General features: G+C 46.1%; 1 protein-coding gene across 1 annotated transcript; it reads right to left on the bottom strand.

Moving 5' to 3' along the window:
• Positions 1-7,670: 7,670 nt before the first annotated feature.
• On the bottom strand, positions 7,671-8,606 carry LOC311101557 (olfactory receptor 1D2-like; the record flags this gene model as incomplete). Its single annotated transcript, XM_084142691.1, has 1 exon — positions 7,671-8,606. One exon carries the CDS (start codon positions 8,604-8,606, stop codon positions 7,671-7,673), a length of 936 nt encoding a protein of 311 aa, XP_083998817.1.
• Between the last annotated feature and the right edge of the window lie 15,195 nt (positions 8,607-23,801).

Raw genomic sequence — 23,801 nt, 5'->3', positions numbered from 1 at the left:
CAGGCAGGCTCAGGGTCAGGGCAGGCAGAATGTTCAAAAGCGGGAAAACTAGAAAATAGGAACTTGAGAAAGACAGGAGCAAGGGGAAAACGCTAGTAGGCTTGACGAAACAATACGAACTGGCTATCAGAGAAACAGAGAACACAGGTATAAATACACTGGGGATAATTGGGAAGATGGGCGACACCTGGAGGGGGGTGGAGACAATCACAAAGACAGGTGAAACAGATCAGGGTGTGACACACAGACTGTAGGTCTATAACCTCTCACATAGCCTTAATATTAACTGCTGCAAAATTAAGCATTTCTTGCAGTAAAAGTATACACCAAATGTAGGCCAAATTTGGGCTCGGGAACAAGAGTGGAGAAATATAATGTATTTATTTCATTATTGAGAGAATGCGAATGCGCAGTTAGATACCGTCACATAGGTGTTCCTTTTGTCCAGGTGGGAAAGGGCAGTATGGAGTGCGATTGAGATTGCGTCATCTATGGATCTTTTGAGGCGGTGTGCGAATTGGAGTGGGTCTAGGGTTTCCGGGATGATGGTGTTGATGTGAGCTATGACCAGCCTTTCAAAGCACTTCATGGCTACCGACGTGAGTGCTATGGGGCGGTAGTCAATATTTAGGCAGGTTACCTTCGCTTCCTTGTGCACAGGGACTATGGTGGTCTGCTTGAAACATGTACTGTAGGTATTAAAGACTTGGTCAGGGAGAGGTTGAAAATGTCAGTGAAGACACTTGCCGGTTGGTCAGCGCATGCTCTGATCACACGTCCTGGTAATCCGTCTGGCCCCACGACCTTGTGAATGTTGACCTGTTTATATGTCTTGCTCACATCGGCTACGGAGAGCGTGATCACACAGTTGTCCGGAACAGCTGGTGCTCTCTTGCATGCTTCAGTGTTGCTTGCCTCGAAGCGAGCATAAAAGGCATTTAGCCCGTCTGGTAGGCTCGCGTCACTGGGCAGCTCGCGGCTGGTTTTCCCTTTGTAGTCCGTAATAGTTTGCAAGCCCTGCCACATCCGACGAGCGTCAGAGCCGGTGTAGTAGGATTCAATCTTAATCCTGTATTTATGCTTTGCCTGTTTGATTGTTCGTCTGAGGGCATAGCCGGATTTCTTATAAGTGTCCGGATTAGTGTCCCGCTCCTTGAAAGCGGCAGCTCTAGCCTTTAGCTCAGTGCAGATGTTGCCCTGTAATCCATGACTTCTTGTTAGGATATGGACGTATGGTCACTGTTGGGACGATGTCGTCGATGCACTTATCGATGATGCTGGTGACTGACGTGGTATACTCCTCTCTGCCATTGGATGAAACCCGGAACATATTCCAGTCTGTGCTAGCAAAACAGTCCTGTAGCGTAGCATCTGCATTATCTGGTACTTCCTGCTTTAGTTTTTGCGTGTAAGCAGGAATCAGGAGGATAGAATTATGGTCAGATTTGCCAAAAGGAGGGCGAGTTTTTTACGGGTCTCTGTGTGTGGAGTAAAGGTGGTCTAGAGTTTTTTTTCCCTCTCGTTGCACCTGTGACATGCTGGTAGAAATGAGGTAAAACTGATTTAAGTTTGCCTGCATTAAAGACCCCGGCCACTAGGACTGCCGCTTCTGGATGAGCGTTTTCTTTTTGCTTATGGCCTTACTCAGCTCGCTGAGTGTGGTCTTAATGCCAGCATTGGTTTGTGGTGATAAATAGACGGCTATGAAAAATATAGATGAAAACCCTCTTGGTAGATAGTGTGGTCTACAGCTTATCGTGAGGTACTCTACCTCAGGCGAGCAATACCTCGAGACTACCTTAATATTGGACATCACGCACCATCTGTTATTGACAAATAGACACACACCCCCACCCCTCGTATTACCAAACGTAGCTGTTTTGTCCTGAAGATGCACGGAAAACCCAGCCAACTGTATATTATTTGTGTCGTCGTTCAGCCACGACTCTGTGAAACGTAAGATATTACAGTTTTTACTGTCCCGTTGGTAGGATAGTCTCGAACAGAGCTCATCCAGTGATTGCACATTGGCTAGTAGAACGGATGGTAGATGCTGGTTACCCACTCGCCGTCTAATTTTCACAAGGCATCCTGATCTCCGCCCCGTGCATTTCCTTATTTTCTTCAATCGAATGACAGGGATTTGGGCCTTGTCTGGGAGCAACATTATATCCTTCACGTCCGACTCATTAAATAAATAATCTTTGTCCAGTTTGAGGTGGGTAATCGCTGTTCTGATATCCAGAAGCTGTTTTCGGTCATAAGAGACAGTAGCATCAACATTATGTACAAAGTAAGTTATAAACAATGTAAAAACACACACAAAATAACACAATTGGTTAGGAGCCCATAAAACGGCAGCCATCCCCTCCGGCCCCATTCTTGAGTCTATGACTGGTTAGTAGTCCAGGTGCGACAAAACTAGGGCCTGTAAGACTTGTTTTTTTGATAGCAATGTGAAGAAAGCAGAGTAGAGCTTTATTACGGAAAGACCTCTCCCCATCTTAGCTACCATTGCATCAATATGTTTTGACCATGACAAAACATGTGATGATCATATAAGAATTGTTCAGGAAGGCAAGTATCTGGAATCAGAACAGTCAACAATGCTCTTTCCTCATTGTATTCTGCTGCCAGGAAAAATGTTCAGCTTGGATTTACTTTGAGCCACAATAACCTGTTTGTATTTTGTGGGTCGCTTTGAAGATTTCCCCAGACAGATACCGACCAACTCTACCAAAGCACTTCTATCTCTTCCCAGGCCTCTGAGTAGTTGTGATGGTTGATGAATTGTACTGTAGTCACAATGTAGGAATAAGGGCGGAACATTGTTTTACACTCCTGTTAAGACCATCACCTGTATGTTTTAATGTTATGCTTACAATGAACCTTGTAGCATATGATTTATCATCAGCAAATTAAAATATCCTCCTGTAGAGCTACTGGGTAGCATAAGTCATCTTTTGTTCCAGCCCTGCTCTAACACACCTGATTCAGCTAATAAAAGTCAAGATGAGCAGCTAATTAGTAGAATCAGGAGTGTTAGCGCAGGGCTGGAACAAAAGTGTATAGGGTAGGCTACCCAGTAGCTCACCAGGAGGAGGATTGGCCACTACTGTTTTAACATTCGGAAGATAAGCAGATAAGTCTGGGTGACACCACCATCTGCGGGTGGAAATAAGCAGATGCATCCAGTTTTTTAAGGGGAAATTGAAAGAGTGCCTGTGTTCCAGCCATCTTAACTCCTCCTCCACATTTACTGGATTGGTTGAACAGTGCAGAAAGAAAGAAACGGCGCTCAGACATTTTTTTTTACACTTGCAACGTTAGATTAGGGAGACACAAATGAGAGAACACCTCACTTGGACCATTTTAGACGCACTAGCCGAGCTGGTTAGACTAGTTTTCAAGTTACCTAGACAGGTTAGTGACTATAACCGTGTTTCTGTTTTGCATGTACAAACACTTCCCACTTGCAAAGACACATAAGAAACTACCACACCAACGTACGCCTCCAATACACACATCTCTTTGGCTGTTAACTGACATGCTATTTGACATTCACAATAAATGTATTTTCTCAAAGCCGCACTGCTCCATCAAGACAAAGTTACACTTTCAAACTTGGTGAACTTGTATGGCAGGTGAGCATTCTACATATAGAATGAAGTCTTTGTTGGAGGATCTATCCATTTAAGGCTAGATCCCCCAGGGGTGGCTGAATACAGGTGAATTACTACAAAATATATAACTTTAAGAAGAAACTCAATGCAGAGAACTGGCAAACATTTTTATTTTACTTGCACTTGTATGTGCTACTCTATTGTTGAAAAACAAACATAGCTCCCCCTGGCACTGAAATAAAATGGTTAAAAACTAGTTTGAGGTGTCTGTTATTGAATGTTGCACTTTCTTTGGAACCAAACTGCAACAATGTAGCTCTGTATAGTAGGCTATTTTCCATCCTGTTATGCTAATAGAAAAAATCATAACACTACCACTACATCAGAGAGGAAAGGGCCAACAAAGCTACAATCAATGGTTGGCTAGTCAATATGTTGTAGTATCTGAGGAATTATGACTTTGCTAACGTTTTCAAATGGAACCTGAGAGGAGGTTTATTCAGCTTAGAGGGAGCAGTTTTGTGGGGACACCCCATGGAACAGAGGAAGTCTGTTGTGTGGAGACAGGTGATTGGTCTGTAGGGGAACACCCATATCAGATTACATAGGATATATACCACAGTTAGGACAAAGGAAGACAGAATAATCATATTAGAGATGGGGCGATTATTCTCCAGGTATCTGCAGGTATCTGTAAATCGACGCTGTAACCCTTTGTTATGAATAAATCTTTATGATGAAAATACAGCGTCAGCGGTTCTCCTGGGTAGCACAGCATAATTAGCAACGTTTACTCGACAAAACAATGTCAATCCAACTCAAGATGCAAGGTTTGTCCAATGACAAGTGTATATCATTTGATTTACTGCCTGAAGCTATACATACCCTACTTTGTGCCATTTGCTAAAACAATCATTCATACCACCATAAGACAGTAAAAACACACCATTTTGAATTGTCCGAATGTGAATACAGACAATCCTTTTCTCAAAATATGAATATATAATATATGTTAAACTTGGATCAAAAAACTGTAGTGAATAAATTAAATAGAAATTCAGAATGTGATATTTCTCTTCAGTATTTATTGTATCTTGTTTATGCACGTTATATCAGTCTAAATGTGTAGCCTACATTCAACCATACTTTCTAGTTACATGCATATTATTGTTATTGCATCAATGAAACAAAGAATTTTCTTCCAAAGTGGTCGTGAATATCCATTGACTTTGAGCTACACTGAGGAGGCCTGGTTATAAGCACATAGATGCGTTATCACAACTTCATAACCTAAAAAATACTTTGTTTTTGGATTTGTGTATGAAGTGGAACCAAACGATTGAAGGCCGATATTCTGAAGTTTTTTGACAGCGCAATGTGAGTTTTTATTAGAGTCAGTATAGCAATGCAACTTTATTGATCTGTAAGTTTCCCTATATAATTCCCTACTTTTCACACTGACACGGTATAAACAGCTATACAGGGTTCACTGTCATGGTGCACAGTCAGTACACAACACTATGCTCATCATGTCTTAGCAGGATCAGATGGTGACAGGTGTCCCAGCAGGGTCAGACAGCCAGGGAAGACCAGTCTACAGAGCTGAGGTGAACTGTGCAGTATATTATAACAATCAGTGAATGGATACAAAGTTCCATCTTGAGTTGGTGGGAAGGCTACAGTCTGAGATCTGGGAATAATGGTATTTTCAATTATTGAACCATTGATTCTATTATATAATGTATAAATGTAAACCAAGGCAATTCTTTGTCATGCCTCATCTGAGCAGGATCAGATGGTGAAATGGGTTTCAGCAGGGTCAGCCAGCCAGGGAAGACCAGTCTGTGACCACTGAGGTGAAATTTTTCAGATGCAACATTTTATTCTCTCGGTGCAGCAAGCACTGGACAAGCCAGGAGCTTCAAAGATTGAAACTATTTTAAGGCAGTCTGACAAACCTCTAAAGTTGATTTCCAAACTGTTTCAAGGTTTGATAGAGGTTTTTCCTGATGACACAAAACATGTTAAACAAAAATGTGAGGAAGACCTGGGAGACGCTTTTGATGATGATGAATGGATACAGATATGTTTGAATGCCCAGTCATGTTTATATAATCTCAGACATAAATTACTGCAGTTTAAGACCTTCCATAGAACATACTATATGCCAGTGAAACTGAATATCATGCACAGAAATGTAATTCCTCTGCTGGAGTTGTAAAACACAAAAGGGGATTGCATATGTTATGATCTTGTGAAGGCTGTCTGAATTCTGGCAAAGACTATGTTCTTTTGTCTCAGCATGTCTACGGATTCTCACTTTCCCTGTTTTTGTTTGCTTGGAAATGTTGATACTGGAGGCTGTTATAAGAAGAAACTGTGTAACCGTAGCATTTATAGCAGCTAAGAAATGCATTGTCATAAAACTGGAAGGTTGGTTATTCTACGACAATGTCACAATGGATGGCAGAAATTTCAAATTATGTATCACTAGATTTGATTTGTTACAAGATTAAGGGTATACTGTGCAACTTTGATCAGGTCTGGGTGCCTTATGGAATACTGTATGACAAAAGGGGTCTGTAATGAAAACATTAGTTTTTTTTTGTCAAGCAGTCAAAAATAGACATGTATTTTTTTTATGGCACACGAGACACCTATCTGATTTGCGCCTGTCTCAGTGGACTAATCCATTGAGGAGGCCACAGGGATGCCACGGTCCAAGAATATGGGGATTGTGGCTCAGACGCATAAGGCAGGTCTCTCTCCAGAATGCGCTCTCTCCCGCCATTTCGTGGGTATTCAGTGTTTCATAACTTCATTGTGTGCATCATTTGCTACGTCTATCAATACCCCATTACAAATAGCACCAGTAGTAGCCTACATTTAACGTTAATTCACATCATTTCTAATCTGCAATGTTTATTTGGTTATGGTAATTTATGTTAATGAATATATTATTAAAGTCATTTACCGTTCTCAATGTCGGAGTGGACATGTGTTTTGCAGAAATCACAACCTATGCTACACTTGTGAGAAACCAGTTTTTGTTTATATCATTGCATTTACGAGTTTTGTCAATTTATTCATCGTTTTTTGTTTGAAACTCTCTTGTCAATGTTGAGTAAGGACGCGCACCTGATTACCCATATAGAAGTAGGACTAGTCTACCTGGCCTGCGTGGAATTGTAGGCCTATAAATGTGCCCATTTGGGGATGTCTGATAGTATATCTGATTGCCTTAACTCACCACCACTAATGAGCTGTGGAGCTTCTCAAAGTGATTTTTCTTCACCTCAAACAGCAAGTAAATAAAGTATGTTTTTAGAATCAAATGAGAATGCCAATAGTTCCTCAAAGTATTTGAACAATATTTCCATCTCTCTCCCTTTCGATAACCACTCGGCATGAAAGGGAAAAATGTAATGGTCTGATCCAGTGGTAACATCATAAAATACCTGACCCAGATGATAGTTGATACAATGTTTCGAGTTCTTTGCAGACAGGTCATCTGTAGCCAATGTGATTTATTTTTATGAGGATATTTTCTCCCTGCAGGCTGCAATGTTTTTATGTGTTGGCTTTATGTAGGCTATTTTTACATAGTTGGCAATGACCATTATAAATTAATAGGAAATGTTCCACGATAATGTGCTTATGAAAATTATAACTGTCACTCAGATTGGTAGAAATGGTAAGATAAGTTTGCACATAGGGTGTGTCTATATGAGGAAAAATACATATTTTAAAATTTAGACATATCGATTAGTCGAAAGAAAAGACTACTTTTAGTTGACCAATATTTTTTGGGGTCAGGTTCAGCACTAGGAGAATTGCAGGAAATTAGCATTGGATGCCCCAAAAAATGTAGGGAGGACCCCCAAGCAGGTTATGTCCCCCCCACTTCTAAAACCAAAGTTGTGCCCTTGGCGACAGGTATCAAGAAATGAGGCGCCATTTAACCTTGCAACAGTTTTGGCAGATTTTACCTTTATTTTTGTTGACTTCTGATAGCAGGAAGTCTCCCTGTTGTGTAAGATTATGTAACTAACGTTTCATATCTATAATTTTATGTGTATTACACTTTCTAAAAACTGCCCTTCGAATCTGCTGGAGGTTAATTCCATATATGACAGGGTTTAACAAAGGTGGTATAACAAGGAATTGTACAGCCATTGCATTACGCATATTTAGTGTAATATTTACATTATTCCACCCTTGCAGAGTGTCAAACAGGGTCACTGTGATGTATATAACCATTGTTATTAAATGTGGCACACATGTCTGTGTGAACTTAATCCTTCCCTTAGCTGACTTTACACAATTCCTTACAATCTGACAGTAAGAAAATACAATGAAAAGTATCTGAAAAACATAAACCACTATTATAAATTTGTTCAAAATCGGATTGATGGTAATGACATAACATGCATGTTTCAGTATAGACGGCATGTCACAGAAGATTTTATCAATGCGAGATCCACACAATGGAATTCTGACGGCTAAAATAACTGCTATGAGTGACATAAATAAAGGATAACACCAAGAAAATAAAAGTAACTTTCTAACAGTTAAAGATGTCACAATGTTATGGTATAGTAGTGGTCTGCATATTGCCACATACCTGTCGTAAGACATCACTGTTAGAGTAGACATTTCACACATGACAGATGTGTATATTAGATAGGCTTGAGTAAAACATCCACCATAAGATATCACCTGAACATCTGACTGAAGGTCCAGTAAGAACTTGGGGTAGAAACCAGCAGTTCCATACAATCCATTGACACATAGACTACACAGAAAGATATACATGGGCTCATGGAGGCCTTTCTCCTGAATGATTGTTATGATCAGAGTCAGATTCACAGTGATGATGAGAAGGTATGTGATAAGAGACAAGATAAAATAGACCGATTTGTTGTTAAATGTCTCTTGTAAGCCAAAGAGATAAAAGAACTTGACTTGGGTTGAGTTCTCCATAGCTTTTGTTAGTTTTCTTCCTCTGGTCAATGCAGCAATTCTTAGTCCTTACAAGGCTTGAGTGTGTATGGATGTGATGAATTCAAGTGTGAATCATTTGATTCTGTGTAGGCTCAGAAACTTGTCTCCATGAAACGTCTTCTTGCTTGACAGAGGGATACAGCTCCAATAACTTGTCCTGCTAGCCTCTAAATATATCATAGTGTTTGCTCACATGGGATTGTAGTTTCAGTGTCAACATGTAACCTCTCCATAGAGATGGATCTATATTGAGTTTATGACAAGAAATTCATTTGATTCTATTTACTCTATTTATGTATTAACCCAGCAAACAGGGTACATCATAAGGACATGCGGCAACGTTCCAATTAGGTCCCTTTAAGGCAGCGTTTCCGAAGAGGTGCACATGCAGTTTTTTTTGCCCTAGCACTACATACAATTGAAGTCGGAAGTTTACATACACTTACGTTGGAGTCATTAAAACTCATTTTTCAACCACTCCACAAATGTCTTGTTAACAAACTATAGTTTTGGCAAGTCGGTTAGGACATCTACTTTGTGCATGACACAAGTAATTTTTTCCAACAATTGTTTACAGACAGATTATTTCACTTATAATTCACTGTACCACAATTCCAGTGGGTCAGAAGTTTACATAGACTAAGTTGACTGTGCCTTTAAACAACTTGGAAAATTCCAGAAAATGATGTCATGGCTTTAGAAGCTTCTGATAGGCTAATTGACATCATTTGAGTAAATTGGAGGTGTACCTGTGGATGTATTTCAAGGCCTACCTTCAAACTCAGTGCCTCTTTGCTTGACATCATGGGAAAATCAAAATAAATCAGCCAAGACCTCAGAAAAAAATTGTAGACCTCCACAAGTCTGGTTCATCCTTGGGAGCAATTTCCAAACACCTGAACGGTACCACGTTCATCTGTACAAACAATAGTACGCAATTGTAAACACCATGGGACCACGCAGCCGTCATACCGCTCAGGAAGGAGACGCGTTCTGTCTCCTAGAGATTAACGTACTTGAGTGCGAAAAATGCAAATCAATCCCAGAACAACAACAAAGTACCTTGTGAAGATGCTGGAGGAAACAGGTGCAAAAGTATCTATATCCACATTACAACGAGTCCTATGTCGACATAACCTGAAAGGCCATCAGCTGGGAATGTGAAAGAAATAAAAGCTGAAATAAATCATTCTCTATACTATAATTCTGACATTTCACATTCTTAAAATAAAGTGGTGATCCTAAGTGACCTAAAACAGGGAATTTGTACTAGGATTAAATGTCAGGAATTGTGAAAAACTGAGTTTAAATGTATTTGGCTAAGGTGTATGTAAACTTCTGACTTCAACTGTATATACTGCATTCTATTCTATAATATTCTACTGTATCTCTACTGCCGCTCTGTCATTGCTTGTCCATATATGTATATTTTCTTAAATTCCCATTCCTTACTAGTTTTGTGTGTATTAGGTAACATACTTTACTAGAAAGTAATCTGAGAATACACAATCTCCACACACGGAGGAAATAACCCGCACACTAACGACTGCCGATAACAATCACACACAACACACAGTGTAAGACAGAGGGTTAAATAGGGAAGACAATACTACATAATGGGAAACAGGTGTAACCAATCAAGACAGAACAAGTCGAACATAGAAACATAGATCGGTAGCAGCTAGTACTCCGGTGACGACGAACGCCGAAGCCTGCCCGAGCAAGGAGGAGGGGCAGCCTTGGCTGAAGCCGTGACAGTACCCCCCCTCCCCCCTTGACGAGCGGCTCCAGCCGTGCGCCGACCCCGGCCTCGGGGACGGCCAGGAGGATGCGGAGCAGAGCGGGTCGGATGACTCTGGTGGAAATCCCTCAACATGGAGAGATCTAGGATGTCCCTCCTAGGGACCCAGCACCGATCCTCCGGACCATACCCCTCCCACTCCACGAGATACTGCAGGCCCCCCCACCCGATGCCTCGAATCCAAGATGGAACAAACCGAGTACGCCGGAGCCCCCTCGATGTCCAGTGGGGGCGGAGGAACCTCTCATACCTCAGAATGGCCCACAAACCGCCGACCCAGCTTCCGGCAGGATAGGTGAAGGGGCAGATTTCGGGTCGAGAGCCAGACCCGATCCCCCAGTGCATACACCTGAGCCTCACTGCGATGGCGATCGGCGCTCGCCTTTTGTCACCTGATAGCCCGCTGCAGGTGTACATGCACAGCGTTCCAGGTATCTTCCGAGCGCCGAAACCACTCGTCCACCGCAGGAGCTTCGATCTGGCTCTGATGCCAAGGTGCCAGGACCGGCTGATAATCTAACACACACTGAAAAGGCGTAAGGTTAGTAGAGGAGTGGCAAAGTGAGTTTTGGGCTATCTCTGCCCAGGGGATATAACCCGACCACTCCCCCTGCTGGTCCTGGCAATAGGACCTCAGAAACCTACCCACATCCTGGTTAACTCTCTCCACCTGCCCATTACTCTCGGGGTGAAAACCTGAGGTAAGGCTAATCGAGACCCCCAGACGTTCCATGAACGCCCTCAAGACTCTAGAGGTGAACTGGGGACCCCAATCTGACACTATATCCTCAGGTACCCCGTAGTGCTGGAAGACATGTGTAAACAGGGCGTCAGCAGTTTGTAGGGCTGTAGGGAGACCTGGCATAGGAATGAGACGGCAGGCCTTCGAAAACCGATCCACAACGACCAAGATCGTGGTGTTCCCCTGTGAGAGGGGAAGGTCCGTGACAAAGTCCACCGATAGATGAGACCACGGCCGTTGTGGAACGGGTAGGGGTTGTAATTTCCCTCTGGGCAGGGGTCTAGGTGCCTTACACTGGGCGCACACCGAGTAGGAGGAAACATAAACCCTCACGTCCTTGGCTAAAGTGGGCCACCAGTACTTCCCACTAAGACAGTGCACTGTCCGACTGATACCAGGATGACCAGAGGAGGGTGACGTGTGAGCCAATAGATCAATCGATCACGAAACTCAAGCAGCACATACATCCGACCCTCCGGACACTAGGGGGGAGTATGCTCGGTACGTAACGCCCGCTCGATGTCCGCATCAACCTCCCACACCACCGGTGCCACCAGACACGACGCCGGGAGTATGGGAGTGGGCTCAATGGACCTCTCCTCTGTGTCATACAGTTGGGACAGGGTGTCTGCCTTAGCGTTCTGGGAACCTGTCTGTAAGTGAGCGTAAACACAAATCGAGTGAAAAACATAGACCATCTTGCCTGACGAGGGTTCAACCTCCTCGCCGCCCGGATGTACTCCAGGTTACGATGGTCAGTCAAAATGAGAAAAGGGTGTTTAGCCCCGTCAAGCCAATGCCTCCACACCTTCAGGGCTTGAACCACAGCTAACAGCTCCCGGTCCCCCACATCATAATTGCGCTCCTTCTTAGAAAAGAAAGCACAGGGGCGGAGTTTTGGTGGCATACCTGAGCGCTGAGACAGTACAGCACCGATCCCAGCCTCGGACGCATCCACCTCAACTTGGAATGCCAAGGCAGGATCCGGATGAGCCAGCACCGGAGCCGAAGTAAACAGGTCCTTCAGATGCCTAAAAGCCCTGTCCGCCTCAGCCCACCACTGCAGACACACCGGCCCTCCCTTTAGCAAGGAGGTAATGGGAGCCGCTACCTGCCCAAAGCCCCGGATAAATCTCCGGTAGTAATTGGCAAGAGAAGGCGAGAGCCAAATCGGCATATTCAGGCGGAATGTGCAAGGTGGGAACCTGGTTCGGACTCTCCACCGTAGTTGCCCCTACGGAAACACCTACACACCTCCCCAAGCACTGATCAGACCATCCCTTGAGAGCCCTCTGTTGCCATGAAATAGTGGGGTCATGAGAAGCTAACCAGGGAAGCCCCAACACCACGGGGAACGCAGGAAAATCAATCAGATACAAACTAATCATTTCCTCATGGACCTCCTGCGTCTTCATCCTGAGAGGCGCTGCGGCTATCTAGGGCATGGATAGGGAAGGGCACATCGACTGGCACAATAGGAATCCCTAACTTATGGGTAAACTGACGATCAATAAAGTTCCCAGCTGCGCCTGAATCTACTAGCGCCTTTTGCTGGGACTGAGGAGAAAACTCGGGAAACACAACATTCATACACATATGCGCAACAGGGAGCTCTGGGTGAGTTGGGTGCCTACTCACCTGGAACGGCTCATCAGTGCGCTGCCTACTGCCTCGACTCCTAGGAGGCCCTCCCCATTACCGACCAGCAGTATGTCCTCTGCGGCCACAGTTGGTGCAGGGGACGGCCCCTCTACTGGTCTCCCTCATAGCAGCACCTCCGAGCTCCATAGGGGTAGGGTCGGAGGTGCTGGGGGATGGAATGGACGACCCCGGATCCGGATGTCCGCGGGTAGCAAACAGGTTATCTAGTCAACCAGTTGGTCCAGGCTTAGGTTGGTGTCCCTGCAGGCCAATTCCCGACGAATGTCCTCCCTCAAGCTACATCGGTGGTGGTCGATGAGGGCCCTCTCATTCCATCCCGCGTTGGCAGCCAGAGTCCGAAAGTCCAGTGCGAATTCCTGCGCGCTCCTCTTCCCCTGTCTGAGGTGGAATAGACGCTCACCCGCCACTTTCCCCTCTGGTGGATGATCGAATACCGCCCTAAAGCGGCGGGTGAACTCTGCATAGCTGACAGTTGCGGTGTCTATCCCCCCCCCCCCCCCCCCACTCGGCGTTGGCCCACTCCAGCGCTTTACCGGACAGACAGGAGATGAGGGGGGACACGCTCTCGTATCCCGAGGGGGCGGGTGGATGGTTGCCAGGTAGAGTTCTGGAGCAGAAAACCCTGACACCCGGCAGCTGTGCCGTCATAAGGCCTCGGGAGCGAGAGCCGAATCCCACTGGACCCCGGAGGTGAAACGATGGGTATCGATGTAGGTGGTGGTGTCATCGGAGGAGGTGTAGGAAGACCTCCTCACTCCCATCGCTCCATTGTGTTAACCACACGTTCCATGGCGGTGCCGAGAGCCTGGATCATGGCCGCTTGTTGTTGTACGCGTTCCTCCATTGATCCGGCTGGCACCGCTGCTCCTGCTGACTCCATGTAGGGTGTGTGATTCTGTCAAAGGCGTCAGTGAAATGCGATGGGCGAAGTCAAACGCAGGACACAGAGCTGATCAGAAAACCTACTTTACTAGAAAGTAATCTGAGAATACACAATCTCCACACACGGAGGAAATAACCTGCACACTAACAACTGCCGATAACAATAACAATCACACACAACACACAGTGTAAGACAGAGGGTTAAATAGGGAAGACAATACTACATAATGGGAAACAGGTGTAACCAATCAAGACAGAACAAGTTGAACATAGAAACATAGATCGGTAGCAGCTAGTACTCCGGTGACAAAGAACGCTGAAGCCTGCCCGAGCAAGGAGGAGGGGCAGCCTCGGCTGAATCCGTGACATTGTTAGATATTACTGCACTGTCGGAGCTAGAAGCACAAGCATTTCGCTACACCCGCTATAACATCTGCTAAACACGTGTATGTGACAAATAAAATTAGATTTGATTTGATTTACTCAGAGGCCTGGGAAGAGGTAGAAGTGCTTTGTTAGAGTGACTCTGTCTTTGGTCGGCATCTGTCTGGGGAAATCTTCAAAGCAACCCATGACCTGTATAGAATAAATTACAAACATGTTATTGTGGCTCAAAGTAAATCAAAGCTGATCAATCATTCCAGGCAGCGCAATGAGGAAAGAGCATTGTTAACTGTTTTGTTTCCAGATACTTGCCTTTCTGAACAATTCTTTGTAAGATGTCACGTGTTGGTCCCAGTTTTAAGGTTTTATGTATAGTTATCTAACGTTGGTGGGGCATATTATTCTGTTTTAATGTTACTCCTGAATCACTTTGATAAAAATAATATTTTTTCTTGACTATTTTTAACAGAACTTAGATTTACTTTGAAGTGCAAAGTGTTTGACTGGCTACCCATCCACATTGCTCCAGCCAACTGACATTTCTTCTCCAGGATGAGTCTGGATTTGCTTCCCTTCTCAACGATTTCTAGAATGCAAACACATTCTGAACGTTCTGATTGGTTCCAGAAACCGATGGGTTGGGCCATGATACTCTGATGGGTTAGATTTGTTAGAGACAATCCAATCGCTGGTTAATTTGTTTTGTACAACACACCTCATTTTGAAGTCACACAAACAACTTCTAGGATGGCAGTTTCAGACTGATTTATAGTATGTAAAAATGTCAGGGTGAGTCGTCTGGCAAGCAAAGTATAGGAATACAGGTGAAATCATTAACACAGACATGGTGGCATTCAGGAAGATCGGAATGCCGTGAACCAAGAGGTTGTGATTTCAAATCCCAGGTGAGGACATGTTGAATAATAATAATAACTGTAAACATACACAATGTACAGTATGTCAAATATGTATGTTGAAAACACTGTATGTTAAAAACACTGTGTGTGGTTGTCCCTAACATTACCAACAGATAAAGAGCTGTGAATGTATCAGTGGTTTACCAATCAGGGCCTTGATGGGCTTGGCAACAGTAACAAGGGGTGATGTGTAATGCACTAGACAAAAACCTCCAGAGGACCATGACACAACCTCCTGAGCAGTGGTGGGAAAAGTACCCAATTGTCATACTTGAGTAAAAGTACAGATACCTTAATAGAAAATGACTAAAGTGAAAGTCACTTGTAATGAATACTCGGACAGAGTGGTAAGATCCAATCGCAGAATAGCGATGCTTTATTAGAGTACAGACAAGGGAATAGCTTAATCGTGGTCGGGCGGGCTGTGGTCAAAACCGGGCCAGGCATAGACAGGCAGAGGTACCAATGGAGCGGGCTTAGTCGTAGTCGAGGGCACAGGCACAGGATCAGAGGACGGTAATCACTGGGTAGACAAGCAGAGGAATAAGCAATTCGGGGAGTCAAACAACAAGGCACAGGTCGGATACACGGGTAATCAAAAACAACAATCTCTCTCTCTCGGAACAAAACGCTTAGCAAGTCACAATGGAACAATACCTCGCGCCGACTGAGCTTCTGAGCACCCCTTAAATCGTACACTAATTACTGACAGGTGTGCTCAGAACTCAGGTGAACCAGATCGAGTCTGATGACTCCCCCTCTCTGTAGATCGGGGAAGTGTCAGACTCTGTCTAGACCCTGCCAACCCCCGATCCCTTACATCACTGAGTAAAATCCTACTTGAGTAAAAGTCTAAAAGTATTTGGTTTTAAATATACTTAAGTATCAAAAGTAAAAGTATAAATTCAAATTCCTTATATTTATCAAACTAGATGGCAACATTTTCTTGTTTTTTATTTATTTACAGATAGCCAGGGCACAGGAGGTTGGTGGCACCTTAATTGGGGAGGATGGTCTCGTGGTAATGGCTGGAGCGGAATAGGTGGAATGGTATTGAATACAACAAACACATGGTGTTTGAAGCTATTCCATTAGCTCCGTTCCAGCCATTATTGTGAGCCGTCCTCCCATCAGCAGCCTCCACTGAGCCAGGGGCACGCTACAACACTCAGACATAATTTACAAACGAAGCATGTGTTTAGTGAGTCCGCCAGATCAGAGGCAGTAGGGATGACCAGGGATGTTCTCTTGATAAGTGTGTGAATTAGACAATTTTGCTGTCCTGCTAAGCATTCAAAATGTAATGAGTACTTTTGTGTATCAGGGAAAATGTATGGAGTAAAAAGTACATAATTTTCTTTAGGAATGTAGTGAAGTAAAAGTAAAAGTTGTCAAAAATATAAATGGTAAAGTAAAGTACAGATACCCCAAAAAACGACTTAAGTAGTACTTTCAAGTATTTTTTACTAAAGTACTTTACACCACTTGTCCTGAGAACATCCTAATATCATTCTTGGGTTGGTCACCGGAACAAACCAGGAACTAGACAAAACCTCCACAGGACCATGACACAACGTCCTGATGACTTTAGGCACCCATTTTGTGACATTCAGTCGATGTCCTAACAACACATTTTTGTTTGTAGGCATACCCTACAAAGTAATTTTGTAATTTAGCAGTTATGTCCTATGACAGGTACTTGTTTATTTATTATCATCTACAGTCAAACAATATTATGACACTTACAATAATTTGTGGCATATTGCTACTGTCCTGTTTGTATAATGTTTTCATCAATGCCATCCCTATCTCCCTCAGTTTGAGACTACAATTTTATGGTAATGTTATAGACAGAGTGTATTGTGACAACTACCCAGTAGTCAAGCTTGCCTGTTCAAATATACAGGCAAGCTAGGGGACTTGTTGCCACTTTGCTTTTCTTTGCTTGTACTATATTTCCTACCATATACTCATATGTAGGGATTCTTTAAATATGTTTAAAGTTTTCTAAAGAGACAAAACAGAAAGCATTTAACACTTGTACAACACACATACACTACATGACCAAAAGTATGTGTACAACTGCTCGTCGAACATCTCATTCTAAAATCATGGGCATTACTATGGAGTTGGTCCCCCCTTTGCTGTTATAACAGCCTCCACTCTTCTGGGAAGGCTTTCCACTAGATGTTGAAACATTTATGCGGGGACTTGCTTCCATTCAGCCACAAGATCAATAGTGAGGTCGGGCACTGATGTTGGGCAATTAGGCCTGGCTCGCAGTCGACGTTCCAATTCATCCCAAAGGTGTTCGATGGGGTTGAGGTCAGGGCTCTGTGCAGGCCGTTAAGATTTCCCTTCACTGGAACTAAGGGGCCTAGCTCGAAACATGAAAAACAGCCACAGACCATTATTCCTCCTCCACCAAACTTTACAGTTTGCACTATGCATTCGGGCAGGTAGCGTTCTCCTGGCATCCGTCAAACCCAGATTTGTCCGTCGGACTGCCAGATGGTGAAGCGTGATTCATCACTCCAGAGAATGCATTTCCACTGCTCCAGAGTCCAATGGCAGCGAGCTTTACACCACTCCACCCAACGCTTGGCATTACGCATGGTGATCTTAGGCTTGTGTGCGGCTGCTCGGCCATGGAAACCCATTTAATGAACCTCCTGACGAACAGTTCTTGTGCTGACGTTGCTTCCAGAGACAGTTTGGAACTCGTTAGTGAGTGTTGCAACCAAGGTCCCATTCTTTGAGCTTGTGTGTCCTACCACTTCGCGGCTGAGCCGATGTTGCTCCTAGACTTATCTACTTCACAATAACAGCACTTATAGTTGTCCGGGGAAGCACTAACAGGGCCGAAATTTGACTAACTGATTGTTGGAAATGTGGCATCCTGTGACGGTGCCACGTTGAAAGTCACTGAGCTCTTCAGTAAGGCCATTCTACTTCCAATGTTTGTCTATGTAGATTGCAATGCTGTGTACTCGATTTTATACACCTGTCAGCAACAGGTGTGGCTGAAATGGCCGAATCCACTAATTTGAAGAGGTGTCCACATACTTTTGTAAATCTTTTGTATATCTCCTATCACATTAAACTCTGTAACTGTTTTAAAGTCACCATTGGCCTCATGGTGAAATCCCTGCGCGGTTTCATTCCACTCCGGCAACTGAGTTAGGAAGGATGCCTGTATCTTTGTAATGACTAGGTGTATTGATACACCATCCAAAGTGTAATCAATAACTTCACCATGCTCAAAGGGATATTCAATGTCTCTTTTTTTTTCCCCACCTACCATCTACTTCTTTGTGAAAGGCAATGTAAAACCTCCCTGGTCTTTGTGGTTGAATCTGTGTTTGAAGTTCACTGCTCGACTAAAGGAACTTACAGATAATTGTATGTGTGGGGTACAGAGATTATATGACTTGTTCAGCACGTTTGCTCCTTAACTTATTTGGGCTTGCCATAACAAAGGGGTTGAATACTTACTGACTCAAGACATTTCAGCTTTTCATTTTTCATTAGTTTGTAAACATTTCTAAAAACATAATTCCACTTTGACACAATGGGGTATTGTGTATAGGCCAGTGACACAAAATCTCAATTTAATCCATTTTAAATTCAGGCTGTAACACAACAACATTTTGAAAAAGTAAAACATTGGAACAATTTCCTGTCCTGCTAAGTACTGAATTTCTTTTGTGTACCTATGTGGACGTACGCTACACCACAGCAGTCTGGAGAAAGATACCAGGTGATCTAGATTGTTTGGCCATAATGACTGTCACGGATGCCGCCGAGGCTGCTCCTCCCTCTTGCTCGGGCAGGCTTCGTCGTTCGTCGTCCCCGGAGTACTAGCTACTACCGCTTGATGTTTTCGATGTTTGTTTTGTCATGTCTAGTTGGTACACCGGTTTCGTATTCTGTATTGATTATGTCACCTATAAGTTCCCCTGTTTTATGTTTGCCTTTGTATGTTATTGTCCGCTTGTCTTTGATGTATTGGTTCGGTATCTTGGCTTATCGTGTTGATTACGCACTCCGCGTATTTGTTCGCCTCTTGTGTTTGGAGGCCGTTTATTTTGTGCGTATAGAGTTTGCTAGTAAAGTCGTCTTGACTTATCCTCTGTGTCCTGCGCTTGACTTCACCACCGCATCCACATCAGCATTATTGACAGAATAACATACCACCCATGGAGTCAGCAGGAGCAGCGGCGGTGACCGAGTCACTGGAGGATCGGGTCAGCAGCCAGTACGCCATGATCCAGCAACTCGGCTCCGCCATGCAAGACGTGATGGACACCCTGCGCCGATGGGAAAGAGGAGGCTTGCCCACACCTCCTCCTACCTTACCACCACCATCGGCCAGCCCCATCATACCAGCTCCGGAGTCCAGTGGGATTCGGCTCTCGCTCCCGAGGGCATATGATGGCACCGCAGCTGGGTGTCAGGGGTTCCTACTTCAAGTGGAAGTCTACCTGGCAACCATACACCCGGTGCCCTCGGGATACGAGAGCATTTCCGCCCTCATCTCCTGTCTATCCGGCAAGGCTTTGGAGTGGGCCAATGCCGAATGGAGGGGAATAGACGCCGCCACCATCAGCTACGCAGAGTTCTCCCACCGCTTCAGGGCTGTTTTCGATCATCCCCCAGAGGGTAAAGCGGCGGGGGAGCGTCTGTTCCACCTCCGACAGGGGAAGAGGAGCGCACAGGAGTTCGCCCTGGACTTCCGGACTCTAGTGGCGGATGCGGGGTGGAATGAGAGGGCCCTCATCGACCACTATCAGTGCAGCCTACGAGAGGACGTTTGACGAGAGTTGGTCTGCAGGGACACCAATCTAACCTTCGATCAGTTGGTGGACATGTCAATCCGTCTGGATACCCTGCTGGCTACCCGCGGACGTCCGGAGTTGGGGCCGTCCATTCCATCCCCCAGCACCTCCGAGCCGAGCCCTATGGAGCTCGGGGGTGCTGGCGCTAGAGAGAGGAGGAGAGAGATCCGGAGGGAGGCCGTCCCCTGCACCAACTGTGGCCGTAGAGGACACACTGCGGTTCGGTGCTGGGGAGGGCCTCCAGAGGGCAACAGGTCACGCACTGGGGAGTCATTCCAGGTGAGTAGGCGCCCAACTCACCCAGAGCTCTCTGTTGTTCACCTGTGTATACCAGTAGTATTCCCCCAGGTTGCATCTCATTCCCAGCATAAGGCGCTGGTCGATTCAGGCGCAGCTGGGAATTTTATTGATCGTAATTTTTGTGTTAAGTTAGGGATTCCCCTCCTACCAGTAGATGTGCCTTTTCCTATTCATGCCCTAGATAGCCGTCCGTTGGGATCTGGGTTGATTAGGGAGGTCACAGCGCCACTAAAGATGAAGGCGCAGGGGGGTCATGAGGAGATCATTCAGTTATATCTGATCGACTCTCCTGCGTATCCCATGGTGCTGGGGCTTCCTTGGTTAATCGCCCATGACCCCACCATTTCGTGGCAACAGAGGGCTCTCAAGGAGTGGTCTGACCAGTGTGTTGGGCAATGTCTAGGTGTTTCCGTAGGGGCGACCACAGTGGAAAGTCCGAACCAATTGCCCGCACTGCACATTCCTCCTGAGTATGATGATTTGGCACTCGTGTTCAGCAAGACTAGGGCGAATCGATTGCCACCTCATAGACAGGGGGATTGTGCGATAGACCTCCAGGCAGGTGCTGCACTTCCGTGTAGTCATGTGTATCCTCTGTCTCAAGAGGAGACGGCGGCTATGGAGACATACATAGCAGAGTCTCTGAGACAGGGATACATACGGCCCTCCACTTTCCTGCGTCCTCTAGTTTCTTTTTTGTGAAGAAGAAGGATGGAGGGTTGCGCCCGTGTATTGATTACCGTAGTCTCAATCAGATCACTGTTAAATACAGTTATCCACTCCCTCTGATTGTGAGTATGACGGAATCATTACACGGAGCACGTTTCTTCACAAAACTGGATCTCAGGAGCGCCTACAACTTGGTGCGCATTAGGGAGGGAGATGAATGGAAGACAGCATTTAGTACCACCTCGGGTCACTATGAGTATCTCGTCATGCCATACGGGTTAATGAATGCTCCTTCAGTCTTCCAATCCATTGTGGACGAGATCTTCCGGGATTTGCATGGGCAGGGTGTAGTGGTGTATATTGACGACATACTAGTTTACTCTTCTACACGAGCCGAGCATGTAGCCCTGGTGCGTCGAGTGTTGGGTAGGCTGTTGGAGCATGACTTGTATGTCAAGGCAGAGAAATGTCTGTTTTTCCAGGAGTCCATCTCCTTCCTGGGCCATCGATTGTCCGTGTCAGGGGTAGAGATTGACCGCGTTTCAGCCGTGCGTAATTGGCAGACTCCAACCACGGTTAAGGAAGTGCAGCGGTATTTGGGTTTTGCCAATTACTACCGGAGGTTTATCCGGGGTTTTGGACAGGTAGCAGCTCCCATCACCTCCCTGCTGAAGGGGGGCCCGGTGCGTTTGCAGTGGTCGGCTGAGGCGGACAGGGCGTTTGGAAAACTGAAGGACCTGTTCACCTCGGCTCCGGTGCTGGCGCATCCGGATCCCGCTTTAGTGTTCCAGGTGGAGGTGGACGCGTCAGAGGCTGGTATTGTGGCTGTACTGTCTCAACGCTCAGGCACGCCCCCCAAACTCCGGCCCTGCGCTTTTTACTCTAAGAAGCTCAGCCCGGCGGAACGTAATTATGATGTAGGGGACAGGGAGCTGCTAGCCGTGGTTCAAGCCCTAAAGGTGTGGAGGCATTGGCTTGAGGGGGCTCAACACCCTTTTCTCATTCTGACTGACCATCGTAACCTGGAGTACATCCGGGCAGCTAGGAGACTGAACCCTCGTCAGGCTAGGTGGACCATGTTTCTGGCCCGGTTTGTGTTTAAGCTCACTTACATCCCAGGGTCCCAGAACGGTAAGGCAGATGCCCTGTCCCGGCGGTATGACGCAGAGGAGAGGTCCATTGAGCCCACTCCCATACTGCCGGAGTCTTGTTTGGTGGCAGCGGTGGTGTGGGAGGTCGATGCGGAAATCGAGCGGGCGTTACGCACCGACCCTACTCCTCCAGAGTGTCCAGTGGGGCGGACGTATGTTCCGCTCGAGATTCGTGATCGTCTCATATATTGGGCTCATACGTCACCCTCCTCTGGACACCCTGGTATTGGCCGGACAGTGCACTGCCTTAGTGAAAAGTACTGGTGGCCAACATTGGCTAAGGACGTGAGGGTTTATGTCTCCTCCTGCTCGGTGTGCGCTCAGTGAAAGGTGCCTAGACACCTGCCCAGGGGGAAGTTACAACCCCTACCCATTCCACAACGGCCGTGGTCTCACCTCTCGGTAGACTTTGTCACGGACCTTCCCCCCTCCCAGGGGAATACCACTATTCTGGTCGTTGTGGATCGGTTCTCTAAAGCCTGTCGTCTCATCCCAATGCCGGGTCTCCCTACTGCCCTACAGACTGCTGAGGCTTTGTTTACCCACGTCTTCCAGCACTACGGGGTACCCGAGGATATAGTGTCTGATCGGGGTCCACAATTCACCTCTAGAGTCTGGAGTGCGTTCATGGAACGCTTGGGGGTCTCGGTTAGCCTTACCTCGGGTTTTCACCCTGAGAGTAATGGGCAGGTGGAGAGAGTGAACCAGGATGTGGGTAGGTTTCTGAGATCTTATTGCCAGGACCGGCAGGAGGAGTGGTCAGGGTATATCCTGACCACTCCTCCTGCCGAATTCTCTACTAATCTGACCCCTTTCCAGTGTGTGTTGGGGTATCAGCCGGTTCTGGCACCATGGCATCAGAGCCAGATCGAGGCTCCTGCGGTGGATGAGTGGTTTCGGCGCTCGGAGGAGACATGGTATGCTGCGCATGTACGTCTGCAGCGGGCTATCCGTAGGCAGAAGGCGAGTGCCGATCTCCACCGTAGTGAGGGTCCAGTGTACGCACCTGGAGATCGAGTCTGGCTCTCGACTCGAAACCTGCCCCTTCGCCTGCCCTGCCGGAAGCTGGGTCGGCGGTTTGTGGGGCCATTTAAAGTCCTGAGGAGATTGAACGAGGTATGTTACAGGTTACAACTGCCTAATGATTATCACATTAACCCCTCGTTACATGTGTCTCTCCTCAGGCCGGTGGTAGCTGGTCCACTCCAGGACAGTGAGATATGGGAGACTCCTCCGCCCCCACTGGACATCGAGGGGGCTACGGCGTACTCAGTCCGGTCCATCGTGGAATCGAGACGTCGGATGGGGGGTCTGCAGTATCTCGTGGAGTGGGAGGGGTACGGTCCGGAGGAACGGTGCTGGGTGCCTAGGAGGGACATTTTAGATCCCTCCCTCCTGACAGAGTTCCACCGGAGTCATCCCACGCGCCCTGCTCCGCGTCCTCCTGGCCGTCCCCGAGGCCGGGGTCGGCGCACGGCTGGAGCCGCGCGTCAAGGGGGGGGTACTGTCATGGATGCCGCCGAGGCTGCTCCTCCTCCTTGCTCGGGCAGGCTTCGGCGTTCGTCGTCCCCGGAGTACTAGCTACTACCGCTTGATGTTTTCGATGTTTGTTTTGTCATGTCTAGTTGGTACACCTGTTTCGTATTCTGTATTGATTATATCACCTATAAGTTCCTCTGTTTTATGTTTGCCTTTGTATGTTATTGTCCACTTGTCTTTGATGTATTGGTTCGGTATCTTGGCTTATCGTGTTGATTACGCACTCCGCGTATTTGTTCGGCTCTTTTGTTTGGAGGCCGTTTATTTTGTGCGTATAGAGTTTGCTAGT

This window comes from Coregonus lavaretus, assembly GCF_964263955.1.
Source record: "Coregonus lavaretus genome assembly, chromosome: 26".
Taxonomy (NCBI): Eukaryota; Metazoa; Chordata; class Actinopteri; order Salmoniformes; family Salmonidae; genus Coregonus; species Coregonus lavaretus.
This window is presented reverse-complemented; position numbering and strand designations above follow the sequence as displayed.